At 38.8% G+C, this 27,906-nt stretch overlaps 1 protein-coding gene across 2 annotated transcripts in view; it reads left to right on the top strand.

Moving 5' to 3' along the window:
* Positions 1-27,906, top strand: part of CFAP74 (cilia and flagella associated protein 74) — a 3,161,205-nt gene that overhangs the window by 2,856,693 nt on the left and 276,606 nt on the right. For both annotated transcript variants that reach the window (XM_044062943.1, XM_044062944.1), the window contains exon 33: positions 7,112-7,241. In XM_044062943.1, the coding sequence (XP_043918878.1) occupies positions 7,112-7,241 (130 nt within the window). The remainder of the gene's footprint in view (positions 1-7,111; positions 7,242-27,906) is intronic.

The following is a 27,906-nucleotide window of genomic DNA, read 5'->3' as shown; positions in this document are numbered from 1 at the left end:
CAGGCCCAGAAACCATCCTAGGAGTTTTTCACTTCCGTGCTGTTGATGCTGGGAGCTCTTCAGAGCCAGTCTGTTGGAGCTGGTGCCCCTGGGTCGGGTTCAAACTGCTGCATCTTGAAGTCATCCTTGCCCTTGGGAGCTTCAGCTCTTGACAGTTTGGCTCTGGTCTTGGCTTCAGAATCTATCAAGTAAGTGGCAGGCACCAATGTCTGTCTTGGGTATGTGGATTTCAGAAGTGGTGGTTCCAGTCATCTGGTTTCAGTTTTGGCCTTCAGTGTCATAGAGAGGATCCCCCTCTCATTCAGAGATGGGGCCTTCAGCAGTGTCTTCAGATCCACATCAATATGCCCAGTCTGTGCCTGTAGATCTACATCAGTTACCCCCAGACCAGCCTGCACCTTTAGATCTCCAGGTTTCCGTGCACTCAGGGCACCCCACTTTCCCACCTTTGGAGGTACATGGCAAGAAAAAGTCCAATTGGAAGCATTTGGATTCCCCTGAGGAATCCTTCACCAAGGACACTGACCTTCATTTAAGGGGGGGCACTCCCATATCCCCCCTCCATGATGCCTCCTTTGATAATTTGACAGAATTGTTAAGACAGAGTGGGTGCTGAACCAATGAAGTCTCTGCACCATTGTTTCTGAAGGCCTTCAGCGCAGGCCCATCCACATCCTGGGTGGTCCCCCCTCTGGGATTTCTTATACACCTGGTGTGTCAGAGGGTTTAGAGAGAAGCCAACATGGTTCAACCAATCCCAATGAAGCTAGACAAGATTTTGGCTCCATCTAAGGACAGGCTTCACTGGAGTAAAGTTCTAGCTGTGGATGCAATTGTAATTGTGGCGGTCACTAAAAAGGACCTCTGAGGAGAGTTTCTCAGTCCTTCCACCCAATAGGAAGTCTCAGGCCTTGGACCATTTAGGCAGGTGCACCTACACTTCAGCCACTTTTGCCTTGAGTGCACTGAATTATCTTGCCCATTTGATGAGGCTTCGGTGAGACCTGGTTGTTGAAGTGCCAAAGGTGGTCAAGGAACAACAGCCTTGAGAGAATCAGAAGACTCTGCAGGTTTAATTGTCTATTATGCAGTCCATATTTGATGTCTTCATGATGCTGTTGTCCAACTCGGCCATGCCTAGATGCACTCATGCAATTTTGAGGACTATTTTAAAGTGATCTTTGTTAATGCAACTTTTGACTGTTCTTCCTTTTTTGCCTGAAGGTCAAGGAGAAGCTGACTAGGAATGAACAGAATAGAAATGTGATTTCTGTTGTTGGAGTTCTTTTCTTGACCCCTCAGTTATCCTGCAAGAACCAAGTTTTTCAAAATGCTGCAACCTTTCCAGGATGCTCCTAGTGAAGGATCTCCCTACTGTATGGGGAGGGGGCCATAATGAATGCTGCCAACAGGGCCAGAGTGGTCTGCAAAACCAGTGATTCCATGGGGATTTCTCCTAGAGGACCTTCCAGCACCCCTGAAGGGTTGCCCAACTGCTGCTCACTGGAGGCATTTGGTGGTCACTTAGCTCTCAACCCAAGAGCTTGGGAGGCCATCACCTCACACATTTAGTCATAACCAGAGATTATACCATTCCCTTTTTGTTTAGCCCAAAAGATTCCCAAAACTCGATTCCAGATATTCCAAACCACCAGAGAAGGGATGCAGCAGTGAAATTCAAAAACTGCCGGCAACGGAGTCATCCAAGAGGCCCCAACAGATCTGCAAGAATCCAGGGTATATGCCAGATTCTTTTTGGTTCATAATGAAAACAAGGATATCAGACCCATTCCTCATCTCACAAATTGATCATTTTTGTCAAACAGACCAAATTCCATATGGTCATGGTGCATTCTATTCTACCTCTTCTGAGGAAGGACTACTGGATGTGTTTAGTACATGTCAAGGATGCCTACTATCTTGCAAATATAGAGGCACTCCAGGAGATTTCCCCACTTTTGGGTGGGGACCGACCATCTATCAGTTTCAGGCTATGCCCTTTGATATTACCACAGCACCTTAGGTGGTCACCAAATGCATTGCAGTACTGGCAGACTGGCTTATGCTGCAAGGCTTCCAGGTCTTCTTACCTGGATGATTGGCTGCTGACCACTTCCATGAATGCATCCCTCATCAAAGCCAGAAATTTTTTACTCAAGCTGTGTCTGTCCTTGGGCATAACAGTGAATCACAAAAAGTCCAGCCTGAAACCATTTCAAGTGTTAGTATTTTTTGGTGCCATTTTGATATGGTCTCTCAGATAGCTAGGCTATCATTTGTAAGGCTAAATTTACTTATTCTACAGGCTTCTCACATTCTACAGGTTCACGGGTCCTCTTCCCCTTTAATACGTCATCTCCTTGATCACATGACAGCTTCTGTTTGCCTTGTAAATCTTGCAAGATTACACTTGAGGGTTTTATAGTAGACACTTGCATTTCAGTGGTCTATGTGACTCATCCCATGGACTTTCTAGTTCTTCAGACAGGTGTGTATGTCACCATTTCATTTGATGGTGGTTGGAATCCCCGCTGGTCACAACAGGGTGGCCATTTGTTCTTCCCCATCCCCAGGCCATGTTGACAACAGGAGCTTCTCTTCAGAGGTGGAGGTGAGGAATTTCATAGATTCATAGGTTCATAGGTGTGTACTAGGCTAATGGCCCTTAGGCCTTTACAAGTCTAGCCCATAGAAGTGCCCTGTCATTGTGCCTCCTATCGTTAGTTCCCAGTGCCTCTAAAGGGACAACTGCCCAAAGTACCTAGTCAAGATACGAGGCCAATCTTTATATCATTGTCTTGGAAATGAACGTGGTCCTTCTAGTATTACAGGCATTTCAGCTTGGCCCCCATATCTCCCCTAAGTCTATCCCATGATGCCCTTGATAATCAAGTTTCTTCAGAAGGAAGCCCATTGCAGAGTGACAGTCATCCTCATTGCCCCAGTCTGTTCCCAGTAGGTTTAGTTTCCTCATTTTAGCCTCTCCTTCACCCATCCTGGGTGCTGGATCTGGTTCCAGATCTGATTTCTCATCCTGTGGGATTATTGCTCCAAATCCTTGCTTCCTTAACTTAAATGCATGGTTTCTCTAATTCTGGTGATGGGCATGAATCCCATGCTCTCTACAAGAGTTGCTCACATACTTTCTTCATATCAAAAACCCTCTACCAGGAAGTTTTATGCCAGTAAATGGAAATAATTTTCTATTTAGTATTCTGCAAAGAGCGTGAATTCTTTATCATTTTGGCTTTTTGGCTGATTTTTCTTAATCTGGTCTTAAGTTAATCTTTTTCAGTCTGGTGTTAGTTAATCAGCTATTAAGAAACAACTGGCTGAAATTCCTAACTTTCATGTTGGCAGGACTAATACACCTGTGGTGGCTGTCAAGCTTTCTAAGGCCTTCTTGAGAGGCACCTTCTTGTTATGTCCACCAGCCTGAGACACAATACCTCCTTAGGACCTTCCTGTGCTGCTCTAAATCCTTTCTAGACCTCCCTTTGAACCTTCAGCTGCATTTTCCTTAAACTTTTTGTTATAGAAAACTCTCTGTGGTGGTCATCATGTTAGCCAGAAGGGTATCGGAATTTTAGGCAGTATCTTCCATACCTCCTTACTTAATTGTTCATAAAGATAGTCTCACCTTAAAGACTAATCCATTATTTCTGCCCAATGTTGCTTCTAAATCAATTTTAAAGCAACCCATTCATTTGCTGGTTTTCTTTCCAAGTTTCAGTAACAAAGGAGAATATTTGCTTCATTGTTTGGAGGTTCATAGACAGATTAGATTCTATCTGGACAGAACCAAAAGTTTAAGAAAATCTGACCAACTGTTTGTATTCAAATGGCTTTCTGATTGTATTTCCTTTGCATACTCCTTGAAATGAATTCCTTTATCTGCAAACCCTAAAGATTATTCCACAAAGGCAACAGCTACCTCAACTGGCTTTTTTTGCAGGCTTTTATTGATATTTTGTGCTGCAGCTACCTGGTCTAACACTCCTACATTTGTTTCCCATTACAAACTGGATGTACAGTTTAGGTCTAAAGCTTCTTGTCCAACATCTTGTGGAATGTTCTCTCCTAGGGCCTCCCTTAGGTTTTTATTGACAAGGGACTCTGTCCAAAGGTTGAGACCAGCTTAAAAAGACAACATTGAGGTTATGTGTCTACCATACCAACAGATCCGTTTTGTTTGTCTGTCCTTCTCACTCATCCCTTCCTCCATGCCTCCTCCAAATCATATTTTTTCTATTGAGTGCTCCCAATCAACCTTAGGGGTCTGCCCTTGAAGTCTGCACAGGAAGAGCCATTTCAGTGGTCCACTCTTCCTTGACTCCATTTTCTTCATTTGAATTAGGTTTTGTGGTGGTTCAGGGATTTTCCCATGAAGCAAACTCAGTCTGAGGAGCAGTTGTAACAGTAGGGGCTTATGAGTAGAGGTTGCGGATGTATGAGTCTCAAGATTCTGAATATGGACAGCTTCAGATCTGAGATGTTTCCTATAGCCCATAGATTGAAACAGATGGAAAAAAGACAACATGGATCTATGGTTATGGTAGATACATAACCTCAATGTTGTCTTTTTAGTCTTTCTCCCTTCTTTTGGAAATAGCCAAGGTCAAAGAGAACAGTTTACCGTGGTTTGAGCACATGTGCAGTAAAGCAGAAGACAATATGGTGAAGAAGATTTGGGACAGACAGGACAAAGGCAAGAAGAAATAAGAGCATCCAGCAAAGAGATGGATGGACTGTGTGAGAGAAGACCTGTGTCAGTGAGGCATGACTGTCAAAGAAGATATAAGAGTGGAACTGAAGAGAGATGGTGACAGCTGACGACATTGATTGATGATGACGATGATAATGTTTTATGTATTGTCAGTTTGTATTTGTGTGTGCGTTTTGTGAGGTTTCCTTCTTTTATTTTTTTTTTTTCTTTAGGATAACCATGTCAGACATAGGTTTTTGATGGGGGCAGTCTTGATGCATATAGAGCGCATATAAGCTAAAGACCCGATGTATGTAGAGTATACACATTTGCTAGAGAACAATATTAAACCAGAAATTCTGTGGTCTGGCTTTGTATTGCACTTTCATATCTAGGTTGCTAAAAGGAAGCTGCTTCCATACATTCAGGGCCCTGCACCACTTTACTCACTATATACAAATACACAGAAAAAGCACCAAAGCTATCCACATGCCTAGCCCTTACTCTAACCCTACCCCACAAACATTCACACACACATTTGTAGTAAATCTATATGCTAATACTTTACTTAAAATATTATGTAGTTTACTAATTGAACAATTAATGTTGAAGCTTTTCTCCATGGGCCTCATTTGAAAATGGGGGTTTATGCCCAATCAGACTTTCCCGGCAAGCAAATGCCAAATAAATAAATAAATAAAATCTTTCCCCTTAGCTAACCCTTACTCTAACCCTAATCTGCAAACACACGTACACACCCTCTAATTCAAACCCCTTACCTTTTTCAACAAAACAGACATCCTGCAAAAAGATTGTTCACTAAAAACGAACATTCACCCAAATTAACCTGCAGGTCACTTTGTCAAAGAACTGAACAGTCAGTAAACTGAACAGCACACTCATGTGTATTACAGATAGTCGAACACTCAAAATATTGAACTGCAACAGGTCAAGCATTATTTTTTGAATGTCAATCCATAAAAAAGAAAAACAAAAAAGCATACTTTTTTCACAACCCCTGTTAACTGTATATACCAACTCTGAGATCTCACTACAGTGGGAAAAGGCAAATTCCACACTCCCCATTGTCTTGTTTGTTGACAAATTATATGCATCCCATGTATCTATTTATCTCCTTCTTTCTCTATACATATACATATGTTCAGGTTCATAGCTTAGTACAAGGCTAACTGCCCTTGAGATCCATTTTAAGCCTAGCCAGTTATCTTATTTGAGAATCAAACCCTGCACCTTGTGTCAATAAGGATAACACCTTAACTCTTATACCAACCCCCAAAGCCATATATATTTATATTCATGTATGGGTGTGTTAGGTTTGATCTAAAACTCATTTCAGATAATCACGAAATATCTAAAAATGTAATCTAAAGCACATTTAATCTAATCCCATTTGACAGAAAAGTGTAGCAAGCTCTAGATAATTAACTCTGGTGTGGGTTAGGGTGTTAGGATAGTAGGAATTGCACAGCAAGTTAGTGAAGTGCGCCATCTGTATCTTGCTGATGTCCAGCAATACATTGCACCTCTCTATCTATAAGTTTGTGTTTTTTTGCTAGCAGTGATTCATTGTATGTGGTGTTCTCTTTTCTGCAGAGTTGCGAGATCATGAGTGTTTCAGGGAGATGTCAGGATAAACACACACACACACACACACAAAATGTACACCAACCAGCACATACTGACATGGTCAAAATGACAGAGAATGAATAACTTTTTATATAAACAATAAAGATATTGTTAAGAAAAGAAATGAATGACAAAATAGGTGTATTCGGGCTGCTCATTTTTCAAAGTAGATTAGGCTGTGTAAATTGGAGAATAAGAACTACTCAGCCAAGGTAATCTGTGTTATAAATCATTAACAGACGAAGCAGAATAAGGTTCAAATACATACAGTGGTAAAATGTTATTGTCTAAAGAAGAATGCATTCATTGTGATCTAATCGTGTTTTGGAATTAGTTTAGTAATTAGCATCCCATATGTTATCTGTGTTACAGAGCAATAAGTAAAGGTAACACTATGTTTTCTTAGTTGGAAAATCCTTGTGTAACAGCGAATGCATTAATTATGATTTAGTCTTGATGACATCCAAAGCTTAATGATGCATTGTAGAATCTGCTTCAATGATACAAAGTATAAGAAATTGAGGATGGAAGGAAGCAGCTTAGATAAAGCGGCTGTATAGTTTATGATCATAAAGAGTATAAAAGGGAAGGATCTGAACTATATAAATGGCTGTTCAACATACTCAGAGAGGACTGATACAATAAAAGGTCATTATATGGAGTTGCCTCTTGAAGTAAATCATAGCATATAGTTATATCTTTTTGTCTTTTATTTAAAATGTTTGCAAGATATTTGATACTTAACATGTTTTTTTCTAGATTCAAAATACCTGTTCCCTTGAAGTGAAATATAACATATGGCTTGATAGCCTTTCTTTAAGTAAACATAAAGCTCAGCAAGCATTGCCATCATTCCTGACTCCTCAGAAGGAACCTTCTCACACAGTGGGTGAGTAAACCTGCACGTTGCATGATGTTAGAAGTCATCTGATTGAAAGAGATCTTCAGTCACTGAACCACAAAGATTAGAGCACTGACCTGTGAATGAGCTTTTTGTGTTCATCTGATTTCTGTAATTTGCAGTAGACACTTTTGTTCATGTGTCAAATAGTAGCTCATGCAAAATATATGGACATATCTAGCAATGTTACTTCTACAGGAAGAGCATAATTTCAGAACACTACTTTAAGCACTGTTATAAAATTATGCAATTAGCATAAAGTTCTGCCTATATAGTATCTTATTTTACCCAGATAATTGTTACTTTTTACATTAGATCAATTGACTTTTGAGAATATTTATGCACGTTTCATATGCTGACACAGCAGTTGTTAATCACACCGAGCAGAACTCCTTAAATGCAGTAATAGCACACAGTATACCTTATTTATAGTTAAAATGAATTTCATTCATTTTGGGTTTCCTTCATTGTTGTGCACTGTCTCATTATTCACTAGTATAGTGTAGAGTTATAATTTCAGTCATTTCTAGGGAACGTATTATAGAATTTCATTTTTGAAGATATTGCCTCAAGTAGTATTAAGTAGCATTTTATATTTCTTTCTATGAAGTATCACTGTTTAGTGTTCTTTGTATATATTGTGCTATGGTATATGTTGTTCATTTTTTCTATATCATGACTGAAAAGTGTCTTCAGAGGTCCAGTTCACCTGTTTACCAAATATTTAGTCTAAAAGATAGATATTTCTTCTTTTTCTAGTAAAAGTGGGATGAAGAAAATCTGTAAGAATGCAGACTTACTTGGGGTATGGGTTATGTGACCTAGAAGGTCTGGACACTTGCAAGTAAGCCTCTGAAACTGCAGCATGTCTATTTCCCGCCTCCTTATTATTAAGAGCTCATGCCTACATGGGGTCTCTATTACATTAATGCTTCTGTCTGGAATGTCAAAACTTAGATCTGGACTCCTGAACAGTGAGGTGGCTGTCAAAAGATGGTGCAATCATTTAGTAAACTAGGCAGAAGATATGAATGGGTTGGGTAATATTTGAATAACTGTTTAGGAAAGGTTGTACTGTTTGTAACTCATTTTAATGCAAAATTCAAATTTTAGTTTGTGATCTGTGATAACACCTAGTAATTTTACTTCATCTTTTGCCTCAACATTGTACCGTTACTGAATGTTTGTTATGTATAGGCTAGGAGATGGAGTAGGGCCAGGGCAGTGCCAGTGAAGAACAGAGGCTGGTTTTATTATCATACAGAAGAAGAATGCAATTAAGTAGCCTCTGTCATATCTTCGTGAAACATTTCTGTGAGTAGCCAGAGACTTGAGAGACATATTTAACAAAGTACAGAAGGGTTACATCATACTCATATTGGATGAGAATATGTGGACAGATTATTAACAAACAAGTTGAAACGATGAAGTTTTAGAATTGATCCTAGGGGATACCAGCTTGAATATATTTAGCAGGGGATAATTAATCATTCTAGTGTGTGGACTGAGTGCACTCTGAGAGGCAAATTCAAATGCATTCACTGTTTTTGTGATAAGGTCATTTATTTATGCATTCAAACAAAACAGAGTGAGAGACAATATTAAAACCATTAGAAACATCAAAAAAGACAATTTAAAACCTCTGTGTTATTTTGTTTAGTATAGCTAGAGACAGTGAATCCAAGAAGAAAAGATTATATGTTCTGGTCAAAAATGTACTATGGAATTTAGAGGAGGATGTTTGTTATTATGCCTGCCATTATGGTCTGGATGATCTTGTAAAAACAGCAGTCAGCAAACTGGTAAATCCTGTGGTATTTTACCAAAAATGATACATTCATTAAACCAAAAACCACAGGAAAGCATGTCAGACTGGAAGATCCAACAAAGTCCAAAATATTTAATAGTAATAATTTTTAATGTTGCAAGTAAAAACTTTCCATCTAACCAGGCTTCCTCAGGCAAACAAATCTCACTCAATTGTAGCAGGTGAAATAAAATCCTGAACAAAAACACGCCAAAAAATAATGGACTTCACTGAAATGGTCGCACCTTGCAAGAACAGTTAACTTCTTTATTAACCACACAAGTAATTGAGCGCTTTCATCCACAGGAATATGGACTTCAATCAGAATACTTGTCATTAATTAATAACAGCTACTTATATGCTGTTTTGGCGCCAAAATACAAATTCTACCAATTAAAATATATTTTATATATTTAAACCATATCTATATAAAAATATATATATATGTAAAAATTCATTCATCTCAATGTGCATATTAGATATCTTTCAACATATAAAATATAAAAGTATTACAACAAATATTATATAAAAAAGTATTTGTACATAATAATTTGTCAAAAATTAATATGATCATTGTCCTAGTATCAAAAAGCCTTACACTATCACAAAACACCATTAAATTACACCATAACAAATTCATCCCTTTGTGTACCACATTTTTTTCCTATCTTTCCTATATACGCATCTGTAAGATAGGTTTGATTGTAATGTAATCATTGAGGCCAGGAAAATATAAAGCATCAGTTAACAACTGCCACCTAGTTTCCTTGTACCTTAGCAATACCTTAAGGTTACCCCTTCTTGGACCCATTTTAATCTGCTCCAGTATTGCAAATTTAAATATATGCGCTTCCCCTTTCATCTCAATATGCCTATACAGGGCATTGGTCCTATCTTTTTTAGTTATATTGTATAGATGGTCATATATCTTATTCTTAAGACTTCTTTCTGTTTTCCCAATGTAGTAACAAGGACAGGCCATACACTTAGCCATATATATGACACCTTTAGAATTGCAGTTCCCCTGTATAAATGTGACCTTAGTTTTATTAACATTTTCTAACACAACCCCTTTGACTTCTAATATGGCAAAACATTGCCTACAACAGCCCCATTTTCTAGTATGTCTTTTATCTTGTAATATATTACCCAAATTTTGTGCCAGTTTTCTTTTTAAATTGTTGCTCATTTTGTAGACAAAAGATGGTGCTGACCCCACTATATTCCTTATATCATTGTCTGCCAACAAAATATTCCAATTGTTGGCCATTATTTGTTTGACCTTATTGACATAAGGTGAATATTCCAAAACACATGCCCTTTGATAGTATCATTATTTACATTTTCCACAACAATAGTTTCTGATAAAAGTTTCCCCAAAATGTGGGGATATTTTCTACCCCATTCACTAATGATGAATCTCTTAACATCATTTAACATGTGTATGTGGTACCCCCTCTGCTTAAATAAATTCCAGATAGATTCCATTTCCTTAATCATATCTGTATACTCAGAGGTCATCCGGGCAGCTCGTATACATTGCCCCTTAAAAATGTTCCTCATAATTTTTCTGGGGTGATTACTTGTGTATTCCAGGTAACTGTTCGAAAATGTATCCTTTCTATGTATGTTGGACTTAAACCCATAACTAGTATTGGAAATAAAAGTGTCCAAATATGCTATTCCCCTGGTATTACACTTATATGTAAATCGCAAAAATGTACTTGAGTTATTAATATAATCCATAAACTCACCAAGTGTCATAGGGGCCATCCCATAATAGAAAAATATCGTCCAAAAACCTGGAATAATGTCTAATGTGCTTATAAAATCTGCTCTGAAAAACATGAGTGATCTCCCAGTCCAACTTGACCAGATTTGCAAACATGGGGGCACAAGCTGCCCCCATGGCCACACCTCTGGTCTGCCTGTAATACTCTCCTTCAAAATGAAGTTATCAAGCACAATAGACGACATTTCCAGGATGAGGGCAACAAAAATCCCATTCTAAATTAGTATAATGTGTAATGCTATTGCAGAACCCATCTAAGCCCAATTGTTTAGGAATACATGATGTAATATAACCCTTCTTTCCATACATTGGAAGTGAGGTTGCTTAGAAAACTCCATGAATCCTTCACCATATGTGTGATAGTCCCATATATGTGTTTTAACCATTTGTAAAATGGCTACTCCCAAAGGAAATGTTTTGGAACGACTACCCAATATGATTGGTCGAAAGGGTGGGTCGGTGACACTCTTATGTATCTTGGGTATGCAAACTATGGTGGCCATAACCGGATGCGCCATCTTCAGAAAATTATAAACTTCATTAGTAATACGATTATCTAACAAAAACTCTTCTATATACATGTCAGTATGCTTATATGCCACCTGTATTTCGTTGACAGAAACTGTTTCATAATTTCCTGATGTTTGTAGAATCTCAAATATTTTGGCAACATATTCCAGAGTATCATAAATCACAACCCCACCCTACCCCCACCCTTATCGGGTTGCATAATCCTGACATTATGATCTTCCTTGTTAATAAAACTAAGATCACCTTTATACAGGGGAACTGCAATTCTAAAGGTGTCGTATATATGGCTAAGTGTATGGCCTGTCCTTGTTACTACATTGGGAAAACAGAAGTCTTAAGAATAGGATATTAGGACAATGATCATATTAATTTTTGACAAATTATTATGTATAAATACTTTTTATATAATATTTTTTGTAATAATTTTATGTTTTATATCTTGAAAGATATCTAATATGCACATTGAGATGAATGAATATTTACGATATATATATATATATATATATATATATATATTTTTTTTTTTTTATATATAAATATAGTTTAAATATATAAAATATATTTTAATTGGTAGAATTTGTATTTTGGCGCCAAAACAGCATTTAAATAGATGTAATTAATTAATGACAAGTATTCTGATGAAGTCCACATTCCTGTGGATGAAAGCGCTCAATTACTTGTGTGGTTACTAAAAAAGTCAACTGTTTTTGCAAGGTGCGACCATTTCAGTGAAGTCCGTTATTTTTTGGCATGTTGTTTTTGTTCAGGATTTTATTTCAGTTGTATTCACGCCTTTCGTGAATTTTTTGTCATTTGTTGCAGCAATTAAAGATTTCAAAATCACATGATAACTTAGTCACATGTTAAAATCACATGATAACTTTGTTACATGTTAAAAATAGCACGATTCAAAAGCATGATAAAATAATAAAATAGCAATAAATTGCTGACAAAAAAGTAAAAGGTCACTTATTACAATTTAAACTCACGGTAGTGGTGCTGCGGTAGCGTTGTCGCCTCACAGCAAGACGTCCCATTCGATTCTCAGCTAGAGCATCTTCTGTGTGCAGGCATGCGTGAATGGGCGTGCCTTCATTGAAGGTTGTGCGTCAGGAATGGTAACTCAGCCCGTAAAAATCCACTACCAAACATTAGTGGATTGGAGTTCCGCTGTGGCGACCCCTAACCGGGATAAGCCAAAAGACACAATAGGTATTCACTGTAAATATTTTTATAGCTATACTCACTTATGTAGTTCCTTCAAAAGAGGTTTAAGGAAGACATAGCCATTTAATCCTGGGTGACATGGGCTGTCAATCACAATATCCAGTAGTATTCAAACATTTCAATAGTGTGAACAATATCCCCTCCCTGCAGGTTATGGTGTAAAACACTTTAGTATACAAAATTTAAATGTATGAGTATGCCCATTTTCTAAATATGTTTATAAAGGGCGTTGGTTAGAACATGCCTATTTACCTCAGATACATGAATGCTGATACGCTGTTTCAATTTTTGATTTGTTTTACCAACATAGTAAGCATTGCATGACACACATTTTGCCACATAAACTAAATTCATTGTATTACAGTTACCAAATGCTTTAAGTATAACCACAGAACCATCTGCTGGATGTAAAAGAGTGTTATCTGTATTAATATAGCTACAACATACTTCTTCCACATTTAATGTGCCTTTTTGCACACTCTGAAAATAAGTTTGCGTAGAAGGCTGGTCTTTAAAATGTAATTGTTTCAAATTCAGTCATTTTCTGTAACCAAATAGAGGTTGTGATGGATGCACAGAATTTACTTCAAGTACATTCTGAAGTAAGTGCCAGTGTTTGCCTATAATATGTCTAACTTGAGGGGTATTTTTCTGACAGATAACATGCATCCAAGTGTGTTATGTTGTGGTTGTGACCCCTTACTACGTGATAGGTTATTAAAAAAGTGTGGGCTTCGCTATGGAATCACGCTTAATTTAACTTCATTACAAATAGTTCTAGTAGACTCAGCATACTCTATTATTAAAATCAGTGAACATTTTTTCTAATTGAGTATTCATCACATTATCAGTAGTATTTAGTCTCACTACTCTCATCATTTGATTATGTATGACGTTATTAAATGTAAAATGTGGGTGCATACTATTTTGGTTTAAATATGAATTGTGTTTTACAGGTTTCTTATGCAACATTGTTTTTATTCAGCCACGCCTGTTCTTAAAAATGGTGACATCTAAAAAAATCTATTCTTGTACTAGAGATAATTTTCTTAAACTTTAAAAATGTAGCTGTCTCAGAAATATAATCAAATAAATCATTAAACAAGATTTCATCACCTTGCCATATCAAGAACAAGTCAACAAAGCGCCAATAGAACATAACATTTTCCACATATATATTCAAAGCTGATAGAATAAATCTACATTCCGAGATGTGCTCCGAGATGTGCGTTACAATATTTGCTTAGGTGTTAGCAACAGGTATACCCATCACTACACCATGCCCTTGCCTAAAGGCTTTTTTCTGGAACAAGAAAATATTATTTGTAAGCACCAACAGAAGTATCTGACATAATTATATACATGGTCAAACAGTAATATACTTGATAGATATATTTTTGTGACCCTGGATGTAGATTCCTTGTTTACCATAATACCCAATGAGATGGGTGCAACATGAGAGAGTTCCTTCGTGAATTTACTGAGTATACTCAGTCCCACATAAATATGTCAGCTCCTTATGTTGGCGTGTACAAATAATATTTTCTTGCTCCAGAAAAAGACCTTTAGGCAAGTGCATGGTGTAGCGATGCGTACACTTAATGGTAACACCTACACAAATATTGTAATGCACATCGGGGAACATAGATTTAGTCCATCATCTTTGAATATATATATATATATATATATATATATATATATATATATATATATATATATATATATATATATATGTGTGTGTGTGTGTGGACAATGTTACGTTCTGTCAGCATTTTGTTGATGACTTGTTCTTAATATGGCAAGGTGATGAAAGCTTGTTTAATGATTTCTTTGATTTTATTTCTAAGACATCTGAATTTTTAAAGTTTAAGAAAAATATCTCTAGTATAGGAATAGATTTTTTAGATGTTACCATTTTTAAGCACAGGCGTGGCTGCATAGAAACAATGTTGTATAAGAAATCTACATTTAATAACGTCATACATAATCAAATGATGCGAATAGCAAGACTAAATACTATTAATAATGTGATAAATACTCAATTAGAAAATATGGTCACTGATTTTAATAATAGAGGCTATACCACTGAAACTACTAGAACCATTTGTAATGAGGTTAAAGATCAGTGTGATTCCACAGCGAAGGCCACATTTTTTAATAACCAATCACATAGTAAGAGGTCACGACCACAACATAACACACTTAGATGTATATTAATGTTCAATAAAAATATCTCTCATGATAGACATATCATAAGCAAACACTTCAGAATGTACCGGAACTAAATTCTGTACATCCATCATAACCTATATTTGGTTACATAAAATGCTTGAATTTGAAACAATTAGGTTATAAAGACCAGCCTTCTGCAAAACCTTATTTTTCAGAGCATGTGAAAAGGTACATTTAAATGTGGAAAATGTGTGTGTTATAGTTATATTAATACAGATAAGACTTTTTTGCATTCAGTAGATGGTTCTGCAGTTACACTGAAAGCATTTGGTAACTGTAATACAAAGAATCTATCTTATTTGGCAAAATGTGTCATGCAATGCTTACTATGTTACTTTGCCAAGTTTTTCTGCATAGCCGCCTATTTTGAGCATTTTCTGGCTTGTTAAATTTGATTTCTGCATTAGTAACTGTATTTAGAGCACAACCTAGAGCTGTTTACTGAATTTCCTGTTTGCACTTATTTTTAAAATCGTTTTTTTCTCAAAACTTGCATTTTATCTGTCTTTGGCCTAGCACTCTTGTGTGGAGTCATTTACTGCACTGTTATAACTTGTTGATACTTGTGAACCTCTGCTATCTCTGAAAAAAACAAAAAAACAAAAAAATCTTGCTTTTTTCCCACTTTTCTGAGATTTAAAAAAGTTCAGTTACAGGCTTGCTGTTCTTGAACTGTTTGTAAGTTTCTGTGAGGCCATTTTTTGCTTGGGCTAAAGGGAAGTCTCTCTGTTGATCAGTGGCAGTGAAAAACATTGAGCAGCCTGCCTGCTCCTGTGGGAGTGGTTACTGACTTGAAACTGTAGTTTTATTGGCCATTTTGGGTCAATTCCAAAACTCCTTCATCTTCCTCTCTTAAAACCTGGTTGCCTCGTGGTTTTGGTGTCTTTTCAGGCTTGTTGGCTGTTGGTGAAGCACCCACCAAGAGGAGAAAACGCTGAGAGAAGAAAGGAGCCACTTTTGAGATTTTAAGTATTTGCCCTCTGTTTATTTGCTAAGTTTTTCTGCATAGCCGCCTATTTTGAGCATTTTCTGGCTTGTTAAACTTGATTTCTGCATTTGTAACTGTATTTAGAGCACAACCTAGAGCTGTTTACTGAATTTCCTGTTTGCACTTATTTTTAAAATCGTTTTTTTGACAACCCTCTCCTCCTCCAAACAGGTTCAAATATATGTGAGAGATGCAACTATTTAGCCAAACTGGAGGCTGAGCTCTCTCATCTCAAAACTGGTGTAACCAGTCAGGAGGAGTAGGTAACCTCACACAACACAATTCCAGTATCACATAGTCCCACCACATCAGCGAACCAAACACATAAATACACAAAAACATACTCGGAGGCTATAAATAAAAATCTACCTAAGCAAGAGAGACCTCCAAAGCAGACATCCAAGCAAACGCTACCTCAAAACAAAACACACACAACACATAACCCACAAAGTCAGTGTGCCAAGCAGCCACAGCCCTTAAGGCTGAATAACACACCTGATACTCTTGTTATAGGTGACTCTATTGTCAGACACACTGACGTCCCGCTCACCAGGCTGAATAAAGAGAAGGTCACGGTGAGCTGCCTGTCAGGTGCTAGGATCCAACACATAACGCAAGCACTCAGGTCACTCCAAAGCAAATACAAATATGACTCAGTCATTGTACATGCTGGTGTGAATGACCTGAGACGTACCTCCCTGGACTACATGAAAAGAGACATAGAGGAGCTCTCTGATCATGTAGCCCAGGCTGGTATGACCCTGACCTTGAGCAGCATCTTACCCTCACCTAGAATGATGCCACAGTACAAAGACAAAATGATCGATTTTAACAATTGGCTAAAATTTTGGTGTCATTCAAAGGGGATCCAGTGTCTGTCAGTCTGTCAGCCTGGGATGACATGCTCGACAAGCCACGTTGCTTCGCTAGGGATGGCTTGCACCTGTCACCACTGGTTTTCGGATATTGGCAAAGGCTCTTGCCACCCCCATAGTGCCTTTTTTAGGCAAGGCTCAAAAGTCAAACCCACCCCCATAGACAGCATAAGGAACAAGAAACTAAGGGTAATTCTGCTAAACGCCAGAAGTCTTAACCTCAAGATGCACGCACTCGAAGCTGTCCTCAGTATGGAGAACATCGATATCTGTGCAGTGACAGAAACCTGGTTCAAGGCTCCAGAGAGCACCCCAGCACTACCAGGCTATACCTCATATCATGCTTTTCGGCCCCAAAACCCGGACCGAACCACAAAAGGAGAGGGAGTTTCCATATTTATCAAGGATATCCACACCTCCAGGTTAGTGGCATTGCACGAAGTATCGGAGACCATCCATGTGCAACTAACAGTGGGCAAGACTGCTTTTCAGTTTATAGCATCCTACAGACCACCCTCTCAAAGTCAGGAATCCCACTCGGCTTTCCTGAAAACATTGGAGAACATGAAGATCTCTCCGAACACCATTATATTGGGCGACTTCAACTACCCAAACATTGACTGGGAGCACTACTCAAGCCCCAGCACCTTAGCCCAAAGGTTCCTGGAAATTATAAACTCAAATGCTATGGAACAACTAGTCACCACTCCCACAAGAGGGGACAACATACTAGACCTGATCATTACCAACATGGGGACTCTATGCTCCACACCAGAAGTATATCCCTCATTGGTAAGATCAGACAATAAATTAATTTCATTGGATGTCCACATCCCGACCCCACCCCCAGCCCAGAAAACCACAGTGAAAAACTTCTCAAAAGCGAACTTCTCACTTCTCAAAACTGAAGTGGAATCCTTCAAGACCCCAGGGCCAGTGGAAACTACGGCCCAAACTGCAGAATCCTATATAAATGCATTCTACGGACATCTCCAGGAATGCATGGATCATGCTATCCCAAACAAAACCAAGACCCAATCATCCAAAGGCAGACGTCCAGTCTGGTGTACCCCTGCCATAAATAAACTGTACAACAGAAGGAGGAAGCTACTACATGATAGAGTAAAATCCCTAATAGGGAAGGCATCTCTGATCAGTACTAGCAAAAAATTACGATCCCTCATAAAATCCTCCAAGGCCAGCTTCGAGAGAAAAATTGCACAGTACAACAAAGACAATCATAAGGCTTCTTTCAGTTATGTTAGCAACCTGGGATGCAACTCCCAGACTTGTTCTGACTTGATTCTAAGCGACAAAAATACACTGAACCCACAGACATCGGCAATATCCTGGCAGACAGCTTCAGTGCAAACTTCTCCCCAAAAGAGCAAGTATCTATCCAGGCAGAGAGCTGCCTCCCAAACATCTCAGATGCTCAGGTGAAGGCTGCCCTCTCCAAAGCAAAAACACTGCTTCCATGGGACCAGATGGCGTCCCAGGTTGCGTCCTACATGAACTCCAAGAGGAACTAATCCCTCAAATAAAACAGCTATACAATCTCAGCCTCACTACAGGATATGTGCCCACAGAATGGCGTACAGCAACAGTGGTCCCACTCCACAAAGGTGGAGTCTCTACGGACCCTGGAAACTATCGCCCCATAAGCCTGACTAGCTTAGTCTGCAAGGCTATGGAGAGGATCATCATGGAGCTCATAAACAAAGACATTGGGGACCTACAGACACTAGATCCTACCCAGTTCGACTTTGTCAAGGGCAGATCCTGCCTTTTGAACCTGGTTGACTTCTTTGAAACAGTCACCAAAGTCATAGATGAAGAGAAGGTAGTTCACACAGCCTATCTGGACCTTGCAAAGGCATTTGACACAATACCCCACTCGGGCATCATAGATAAGCTATCCAGCTTAAATATAAACCCCTATGTCACAAGATGGGTCGCAAACTGGCTCAAAGACAGAACCCACAGAGTGAGAGTTGCTGGAGCCATGTCAGACTCGAAACTGGTCACAAGTGGCGTCCCACAGGGTTCTGTCCTGGGACCACTCTTGTTCGGTATATACTTTTCCGAGGTACAGGCAAATGTGGGAGAACTATGGCTCACCAAGTTCGCAGACGACTGCAAACTGGGCGCCATAATCAACTCTCCAGCTGACACAAACATCCTTCAAAAATGTCTCACAGAGACAGATAACTGGTGCCAGCGCCATGGTTTAAAGCTAAATGCCAAAAAATGTATAGTCATACCCTTTGGCAAAAACAATGTGCCCACAAATTACCACATAGGCGGAAACCCATTAAGTACAGAGAAAGTTATTAGGGACCAGGGGACCCAAGTTGATAGCAATCTCTCCTTTGAAAACCACATTGCCAGAGTGGTTAGAAAGACCTTCTACATAGCCCACCTCATCACGAAGGGTTTCACATCTAGATCAAGAGAGGTAATCATGCCCCTTTATTCATCCCTCATCAGGCCCATCATAGAATGCAATGCCCCTTTTGGGATGTACCTTACCCGACACCTGCAGCAATTAGAAAGACCCCAAAAGTATCTCACCAAGAGGATCAAGGGTCTCAAACAGATGCCATATGCTGCTCAGTTAAAAAAACTCCAGCTCTACTCAGTTGCATACCGCCTACTTCGAGGCGATCTATGCCTGTCATACAAAGCTATGTCAAATCCAGAATTAATGGACATGCTCCACCTCAGTAAATCTAAATCCCTTAGAGCCACACGCTCGAGGGACTTGAACCTCAGCACAGAAATAAATAGAACTTGCTAGAGGGACAGTTTCATAACCCAGAGGCTCCCTTCGCTCTGGAATAGAATTCCAGTTCATGTGAGGCAGAGCACCTCACTGAATCTCTTCAAGAAGAATCTCGATAAGTGGATGGGAGATCGTAGGTTTGTCCCAGGGATTACTCCCGTGTCACTATTAGACAGAGGCACAGTAAACTAAACCTTAAAAAGGGCACAGTATACTCAAATCAAGGGGTGACATAAGCCATACAGAATCGGGCTAGGCTTATAATTGCCCCAGGGTAGATAGCCTAGTATGAACCTATGAACCTATGTTGGTAAAACAAATCAGAAATTGAAACAGCATATTAGCATTCATGTATCTGAAATAAATAACTATGTTCTAACCAACACCTTTTATAAAATACTTTAGAAAATGGGCATAATCATACATTTAAATTTTATATGGTAGGTATTTTACAGCTTAACTTGTGGAGAGAGGACACTGTTCACACTACTGAAATGTCTGAATACTACTGGATATTGCGATTGAGAGCCCATGTCTCCCCTGAATTAAATGGCTATCTCCCTTAAACCTCTATTGAAGGAACTATATAAACGAGTATAGCTATAAAAATATTTCAAGTGAATACCTATGCACTTTATAAATTTATGTAATTTAAAATAGTAGTAAGTGATTTTTTTTACTTTATCATTATTTTATTATTATTTTATCATGTTTTTGAATCATATGATTCGGAAACAGTTGATCCACTGTGGCGACCCCTAACGGGAGCAGCCGAAAAAAGAAGAAAACTAAGTTACCATGTGATTTTAAAGTATTTAACTGCTGCTGCAAATGAGTGACTTTTTTTGCCCAAGAAAGCCTGGTTAGGTGAAAGTTTTTACTTGCAACATTAAAAGTCATTACTATTAAATGCTTTGGACTTTACTGGTTCTTCCAGTCTGATGTTTTCCTGTGCTTTTTGTTATTATGCTTATGGATAATCTTTCAATATTTTTGACAGATGAAACACTACAACTTTTGTATTTTAGCTAGCCAGATATTTTGGTTTGTCTCATTTATGTAATGGAATGACAGACTATTTACATTTAGTGACAAACTTTGGGAATGGAATAAGATCACAGGCAGTTACTAGGCATGTAGCTCAGGAGACCCTTAATGAGCCCAATAAAAATTCTCAGTTGCCCCAAAGCAGTGTCTGGTCAAATGACTTGCTCAAAGTCACACAGCAGGCAAATGAGAAATGAGGGAATCAAGTCTTACACCTACTCATTAGCAGCTCAGAACTTGAGTCCTCTGAGACAACTGCCAGAATAATTCATGAGGATAGTGAGTTTGTAGTCAAATACCTCAACTGCATTTGAAATAGTCTGTAGTAACCTTTCACTAGGAAGTGAGATTAAGTTTTAGAATAAATCTTCCAGATAAAGTAGTGTAGGTTCGGGACAACAGGTATAGTTTTATGGGGATAACAATAATTTCTCCCCACTAGCCAAACTACTAAGGGATTTCTGTGCTAAAAAAAAAAATTAAATTGAATCTTAAAAACATCCCAAGACCTCAACAGGAATAATCGTTAATATTTCTGTCAAGAAAAGAAGACCCAGTAGCTTAAAGAAAACTGTAAATAATCCACAGTTGGTCTAAAGACTAATGATCCGTCAACAGAGAGGATAGAGCACATAGCAGAACCTGAGGTTTGGAGCAGGTCACAATGAAAGAAGTATTCAGTGAACTGAGAAATATGAACTCTACAGATGAGAAATTTATGGTTGAGGCCCAAGCAAAAACACAGGAGGCTTAAAGACTTCTAAGAAATCATGATGATGCAATACAAGACACTATGCAGGAGACAGAACAACCAGAATTAAGAACAGAAACAGCAGAACCAAGGATCAACCTGATGGAAGAAATATGTGATCAACAGGATACATTATTGATGAAAAAATATACATTTACTTGACATAACTGAAGGAAAGGAAGAACGAGACACTGACCAATACATAGCCAGCCTGCTTGCAGAATGGACAGCTCTCCCAGTGTTAGAAATTTACATAGAAAGAGCCTACAGGGCAAGATGAGTACCAGGGCACACTGAAGTCCGAGACAGATCATGGATTCAAAACATTCAAACTGAAAGAAGAAATACTTTCTGTGCTCTGGAAGCAAGGTGCGAAAAGCTTGGCTGGCAGCGACTGTCTTTATAGACCAAGACTTTTGTCCCAACATGAGCTGAAAATGAGCAGCCTTCATTCTAGTTATGAAAATCTCAAAAACCAAGTAAATACAACTAACATTTCTATATCCTGCACCCTGCAAAGTATTCCTGGGAGAAGGAGCCATGACAACATTGAATCCAGATGAAGCACATTGATTGCTAGAGGGCATGAAGACCATCCAAACAGCTGCTCAGAGTATAGAACAAGACTTGAGAACAGGTAGAAAAATCAATGAAGCAAGAGAAGAAGACAATTCCAATGGGAGGCTCAGAGAGAATTTTCCTCCTATTCAAAAGGTATCTGATTCTCAGGTCCAAGATAGCTCAGCAATTACACAGGGGGAGAGTAAACATTGCAGCAATCTGACATTAATGGAAGGAACACTGTACTGTCAATTTGCATGCATTGACAAATGGCATTGCAGCAATCTGACATTAATGGAAGGAACACTGTACTGTTAATTTGCATGCATTGACAAATGGGTGGTATCACAGGATTCTAAATACAGAAGGAGCATTACTTTGTCAGCCAGAGACAGTGAGGAGATTTTCAAACTGTAAACAATATGTATGTTTTATACCTCTGGTTAGAGAATGAAAGAAGCAGTGATTTAATTTGCTAGGAGAGAACATTAGGGGAACTAACCCATTCTTATAATAATGATAAAAGGCCCACACATTATTTGTTACAAGAGGGAGAGTTTGTTGAAGTCTGCCAAAGGAATAGCATGATGAGATTAACACACCTTCATGCAATGATTTATATTCTACCTAGTCTACACATGTGTAGGAATTAATTGAGGATTATGGGCTTGGCAAAGTTCACCACATTAAGTGCAACAGGAGAATATAATTTACTGTTTGTACCTGAGGCGCAGGCTTATTGTTTTTCAGCTAAATGATTTTTGCCACAGAGTAGTCAAGCTGGGTTGCTTGTATTTAAATATACAGAGACTTTATTGCTTTAACAATACCCATGCCTTGGAAAGACATTTATCATGTATGTATATAGTTTTTATAATTTTCTCAAAGTATAATGCAAGAGAGTCATGATGTTAAAAAGAATGGCATCCATGGCTGGATGAACATGTGCTATTAAACAGAGCTCTGGAGGAAACAACATAGGCAGTGTGAAGAAGCAAACAAAGGAGAAGGCAGGTACAAGCAATTCTGTGGTGCTGACACAGACAAAATAACCAAATGGATAGGCTGGACATGCTTAGCTACAACATAAACAGGTTAACTAACTTGATTAAAAGAGAGACGATACTAGGAATCTTGAAAGGGGGGGGGATAGTTGCCCTTTCAGAAACTCGCCTCACATGAGGAACACCTGAAGCTAGGTAAAAGATGATTTAAATTACAAGCAGAATCAGTGTTTCAGGGAACAAGGACAATTATTATCATTTAATATTAGCAGAAACACAGACTATAGAAAAGGCTGCTATGCAAGTGCAAAAGATTTTTATGGGTCCAGATGGTTACTTTAATTTCAATATATATTCCTGCCATAGAGAGAGAGAGATAAACCAAAAAAAGAAGCATGATAGAAGACATCCTCAGATTCACTGATGGACTCCTGGTAATAATAGATGACAGAAATTAAATCCATAGTAACAGGGATGAGTACAGTAAGAGGGAAGAGAGGAGAATTTCTAAGGTAGAAAAGAAAACAAGGAAACTCCCATCACAGATTGTTTTGATAGACATAACACCATTAAACCAATCAGGGAAAAGAGCCCTGGGATTTACATATTATTCAAAAAACTATGATTAAGGGTTACGAATAGACAGACTATATTACCAAGGAGCATGAGAGTCCTATAATCAGAGTAGAAGTAGGGAGATGAACCTTTTCAAGTCACAAGTTGCAGATGTTCATCGATTTCACTGCTGCAGTAGCCTTTTGGTTTTATGAGTTGTTTCCTGCCCAAGAAACTGTCACAGACCAGATTCATAAAGCTCTGTCTCCTTCATGCAACTTCACATTGATTGCTGGTTGGGCAGCCCACAGGAGGGAAATCAGAAGTCAAAATTGAAGAATTCTTCAGACTTTTCCTGTCCATACAGAGAGAAGAGCATAATACTGTGGTGGTGGTGCTGCCTCACAGTAAGACGTTGTCCTGTTCGATTCTCAACTAGAGCGTCTTCTGTGTGGAGACATGCATGAATTGGCGTACCTTCGTTGAAAGTTGTGCGTCAGGGCTGGCAACTCAGCACGTAAAAACTCTACTGCCAATCATTAGCGGACCGGAGTTCCGCTGTGGCAACCCCTAACAGGTAAAAGCCGAAAGACACAACAACAACAACAACAACAGAGAGAAGAGCATACTTATCCTGAATTTCTAAAAGCTGTAACAGGAGAAGGAAGGATAAGGATCGACGAGCCCATGGAGAATGGCCGTAGCAAAGCCAGTGGTGTACCTGGAAAAGGAATTTGGCACGTAATACTTTGTAAAAGTATATACAGATGGCCATGTAGTTGCCTTTAGAATGCTTCTAGAGTCCACTTCTTTTCAATATGCCATCAAAAAAAAAAAGCACAAGACTCTATTAGAATGTGCCTTAATCCTGCCTAGAAATGTTTTACCCTGGTGGAAATAGAAAAGATATAGTAAGAAATACCCAACTGGAATTGTCTGAATTGACACTGGTTGTTCTTTTCTAGTCCCATACTAGGCATTCCACAGTTGTATAGCTTTCCTAAAGGACTTAGTACTGACAAGATAATACCCGAGTTGCAAAAGCATGACCAGAACACTTAGAATCTGTTCTCTCTGTCATTTAAATTATGAAAGAAATAAGGGAGTGAGATGGCTAGATTTAAAGTATGAAATGAAGAAGATACCCTGACAGACATGCTAGCCAGTTGTTTTTGGCAGGACATACCCAGTGAGGAATTTGAACATCTAGTGTCATGATAAGTACACCTTACATAAGTGTACTTTCCTACCTAAGCTACAGTTACTCAAGCACTGGAGATTCCCAGTATATAAGTTAGAGAAAGTCCGACAGACATATAAGTAACATACACACTATATATATATATATATATATATATATATATATATATATATATATATATATATAAAACCCACTTACTCTCTAAGTTAACCTGTCTAAGCTACCCTGTAAATAACATCCTTGCTGAATCTGCTCTCTCACTGTGCAATTTATCTCTTTAAAAAAATAAGTAAATAAATAAAAAAACTCTGTCCTACCATGCTGTATACCCTAGGTACTTTGTTTTTCAACACTGATCATGAAAACCTATATTTCTTTGTAATTTTTGTTCTTTTGTTCAAGTACATAAATTCTGTATATTACTACCTGTTTATATGTGTTCATATTCTTACTATTGTATATTATTGTATAAAACTTTTCTTTTTTGATCATTGTATAAAATATCATAGAATGTTTTCTATCAACTGGAGCTTTTCTCCTCGGGTCTCCACTGAAAAAGGGCCGTCCAGCTCAGCTGGACCAACCCAATTAACAAATGTCTGAAATAAATAATAAAAAAATAAATATAGTAACAACTAAAACTGGGGAATGGGAAAGGTGCAAGCAGGACATAAACACTGCAGTAAGTGAATCAGAGTGACAAAGCACTGACAAATAAGGGTCAGACAAAACAGCTGTATGTATCCTTAAGGAAGCTTCAGTTAAAGAAAAGCAGTCTGACTGGGTGAAGAAAAAAGATGTAGCACTAAATGCAAGAGTGGGAAGATAAAATTTTAATGAGAATATCTGCTATACAGGAGGTATATTTTTGAAACTCTCTGAAAGCCTAACGGGCCTTCGCATTACAATTGCTACAGTAGGGGCATAAAAGGGCATTTTGTGGTCCATTCAACTCCCAAATAAATTAAATTACTAGCCTGACACATCAGATGTAAAGTTGACTGAGTACATATTATAAGGATTTATGCCAGAACAAACTCAAATCGGATCCAAGGAAAAGATACAAAGATACATAAAGGCGGTTACCCTATAGAAGCTCAAAAAAGAATATTCTAATAGCCTGGTAAATAAAAATAAAAGATAGAAATGGATGAAGCCCTAAAGAAATAAACAGGAAAGTTTCCAAGGCAGGACATACTGACGGAATTATGAAAATTATTAGGTGACAAAATAGTGAACATTTGGAAAGACCTATTTAATTATGTCTTGGAAAACAAAGAAATATTGCTCTAGTGGAAGAAAGTCGCAGTGTCCCCAATATGCAAATATGGTAAAGACCCTAAAGTGGCAGCCTCCTACCACCCATCTCTATGTTAAACCGTGTTTATAAGCTGTTCATGTTGATATTAGCAGCTAGGTTAAGCAAAATACTACAGATGAGTTTTAGACAGATAAGGTAAATGCAGATAATGTAATCAGGGGTCTTCTATTACAGCTCAAGGAACTCAGACTCAAGTAGCCTTTATATGTCTCAGTGCTGAAAAACCCTTTGACAAAGTGAAATGGTAATTTTTTGGGGTCTTGGAACACAAATTTAGAGCATATTTCTCAAGGATTTTCAGATAACCATGGGGTACCAGGCAGGGATGCCCACTATCCCCCCTGCTCTTTATACTTTACCTTGAACCATTAGCAGAAATAATTAAAAATTATCTTAGGTTCATAGGTTCATAGGTTCGTACTAGGCTATCTGCCCTAGGGCATTTATAAGCCTAGCCAGAGTGTATGTGGCTTACACCACCCCTTAGGATGAGAATACTATGCCCTTTTAGGGTTTAGTTTACTATGCCTCTGTCTAGTAGTGACAAAGAGATGACCCCCGGGGTAAACCTACGATCTCCCATCCACTCGTCGAGATTTCTCTTGAATAGAGTCAGTGAGGGGCTCTGCCTAACATGGACTGGGATTCTGTTCCAGAGTGTAGGGAGCCTCTGGGTTATGAATCTGTCCCTCCAGCACGTTCTATTTATTTCTGTGTTGAGGTTTAAGTCACTTGTTCTCGTGGCTCTGATGGATTTGGATTTTCTGAGGTGGAGCATGTCCATTAATTCAGGATTGGACATGGCCTTGTACGTCAGGCACAGATCACCTCTGAGTAGGCGGTATGCGACTGAATAGAGCTGGAGTTTTTCAGTCGGGCAGCATATGACATATGTTTAAGACCCTTTATCCTCTTGGTGAGGAACTTTTGGGGTCTTTCCAACTGCTGCAGGTGTCGGGTGAGATACATCCCAAATGGGGCATTGTACTCAATCATTGGCCTGATAAGAGAAGAGTACAGGGGCACAATGACCTCTCTTGATCTAGATGTGAAACCCTTCATGATAAGGTGGGCAATATAGAAGGTCTTCCTAACCACTTTGGCAATGTGAGTGTCAAATGAGAGGTTACTGTCAACCTGGGTCCCTAGGTCCCTGATTACCTCTTCCGTGCCAATGGATTACCGCCTATGTGGTAATTTGTCGGTACCTTGTTTTTCCCAAAGGGTATGACTATACATTTTTTGGCGTTTAGCTTAAGGCCATGGCTCTGTCACCAATTATCCGTTTCTATGAGGCCTCTCTGAAGGATGTTTGTGTCCGCTGGAGTTTCAATTATGGCGCCCAGTTTGCAGTCATCTGCGAACTTTGTCAGCCACAATCCTCCTATGTTTGCCTGTACCTCGGAAAAATAAATGCCGAACAAGAGGGGTCCCAGGACTGAGCCCTGTGGGACACCGCTTGTGACTGGCTTAGAGTCTGACATAGCTCCAGCAACTCTGACCCTGTGGGTTCTGTCCTTGAGCCAGTTTGCAACCCATCTTGTGACATATGGGTTTACGTTTAAGCTGGTGAGTTTGTCTATGATGCCCGAGTGGGGTATTGTGTCAAAGGCTTTTGCAAGGTCAAGGTAGGCTGTGTGAACTGCCTTACCCTCATCAATGGCCTTAGTGACTATTTCAAAAAGTCGACCAAGTTCAGAAGGCAGGATCTGCCCTTGACAAAGCCAAATTGGGTAGGATCCAATGTCTGTAGGTCCCCAATGTCTTTGTTTATGAGTTCCATAATGATCCTCTCCATAGCTTTGCAGACCAGGCTCGTCAGGCTTATGGGCGGTAATTTCCAGGGTCCGTAGAAGCACCGCCTTTGTGAAGTGGGACCACTGTTGCCGTCGCCACTCTTTGGGTACGTATCCTGTGGTAAGGCTAAGATTAAACAGCAGCCTTATGTGTGGGTTTAGTTCCTCTTGGAGTTCATG

Source organism: Protopterus annectens, chromosome 2.part1, assembly GCF_019279795.1.
Source record: "Protopterus annectens isolate FY-2018-M chromosome 2.part1, PAN1.0, whole genome shotgun sequence".
Classification (NCBI taxonomy): Eukaryota; Metazoa; Chordata; order Ceratodontiformes; family Protopteridae; genus Protopterus; species Protopterus annectens.
This window is presented reverse-complemented; position numbering and strand designations above follow the sequence as displayed.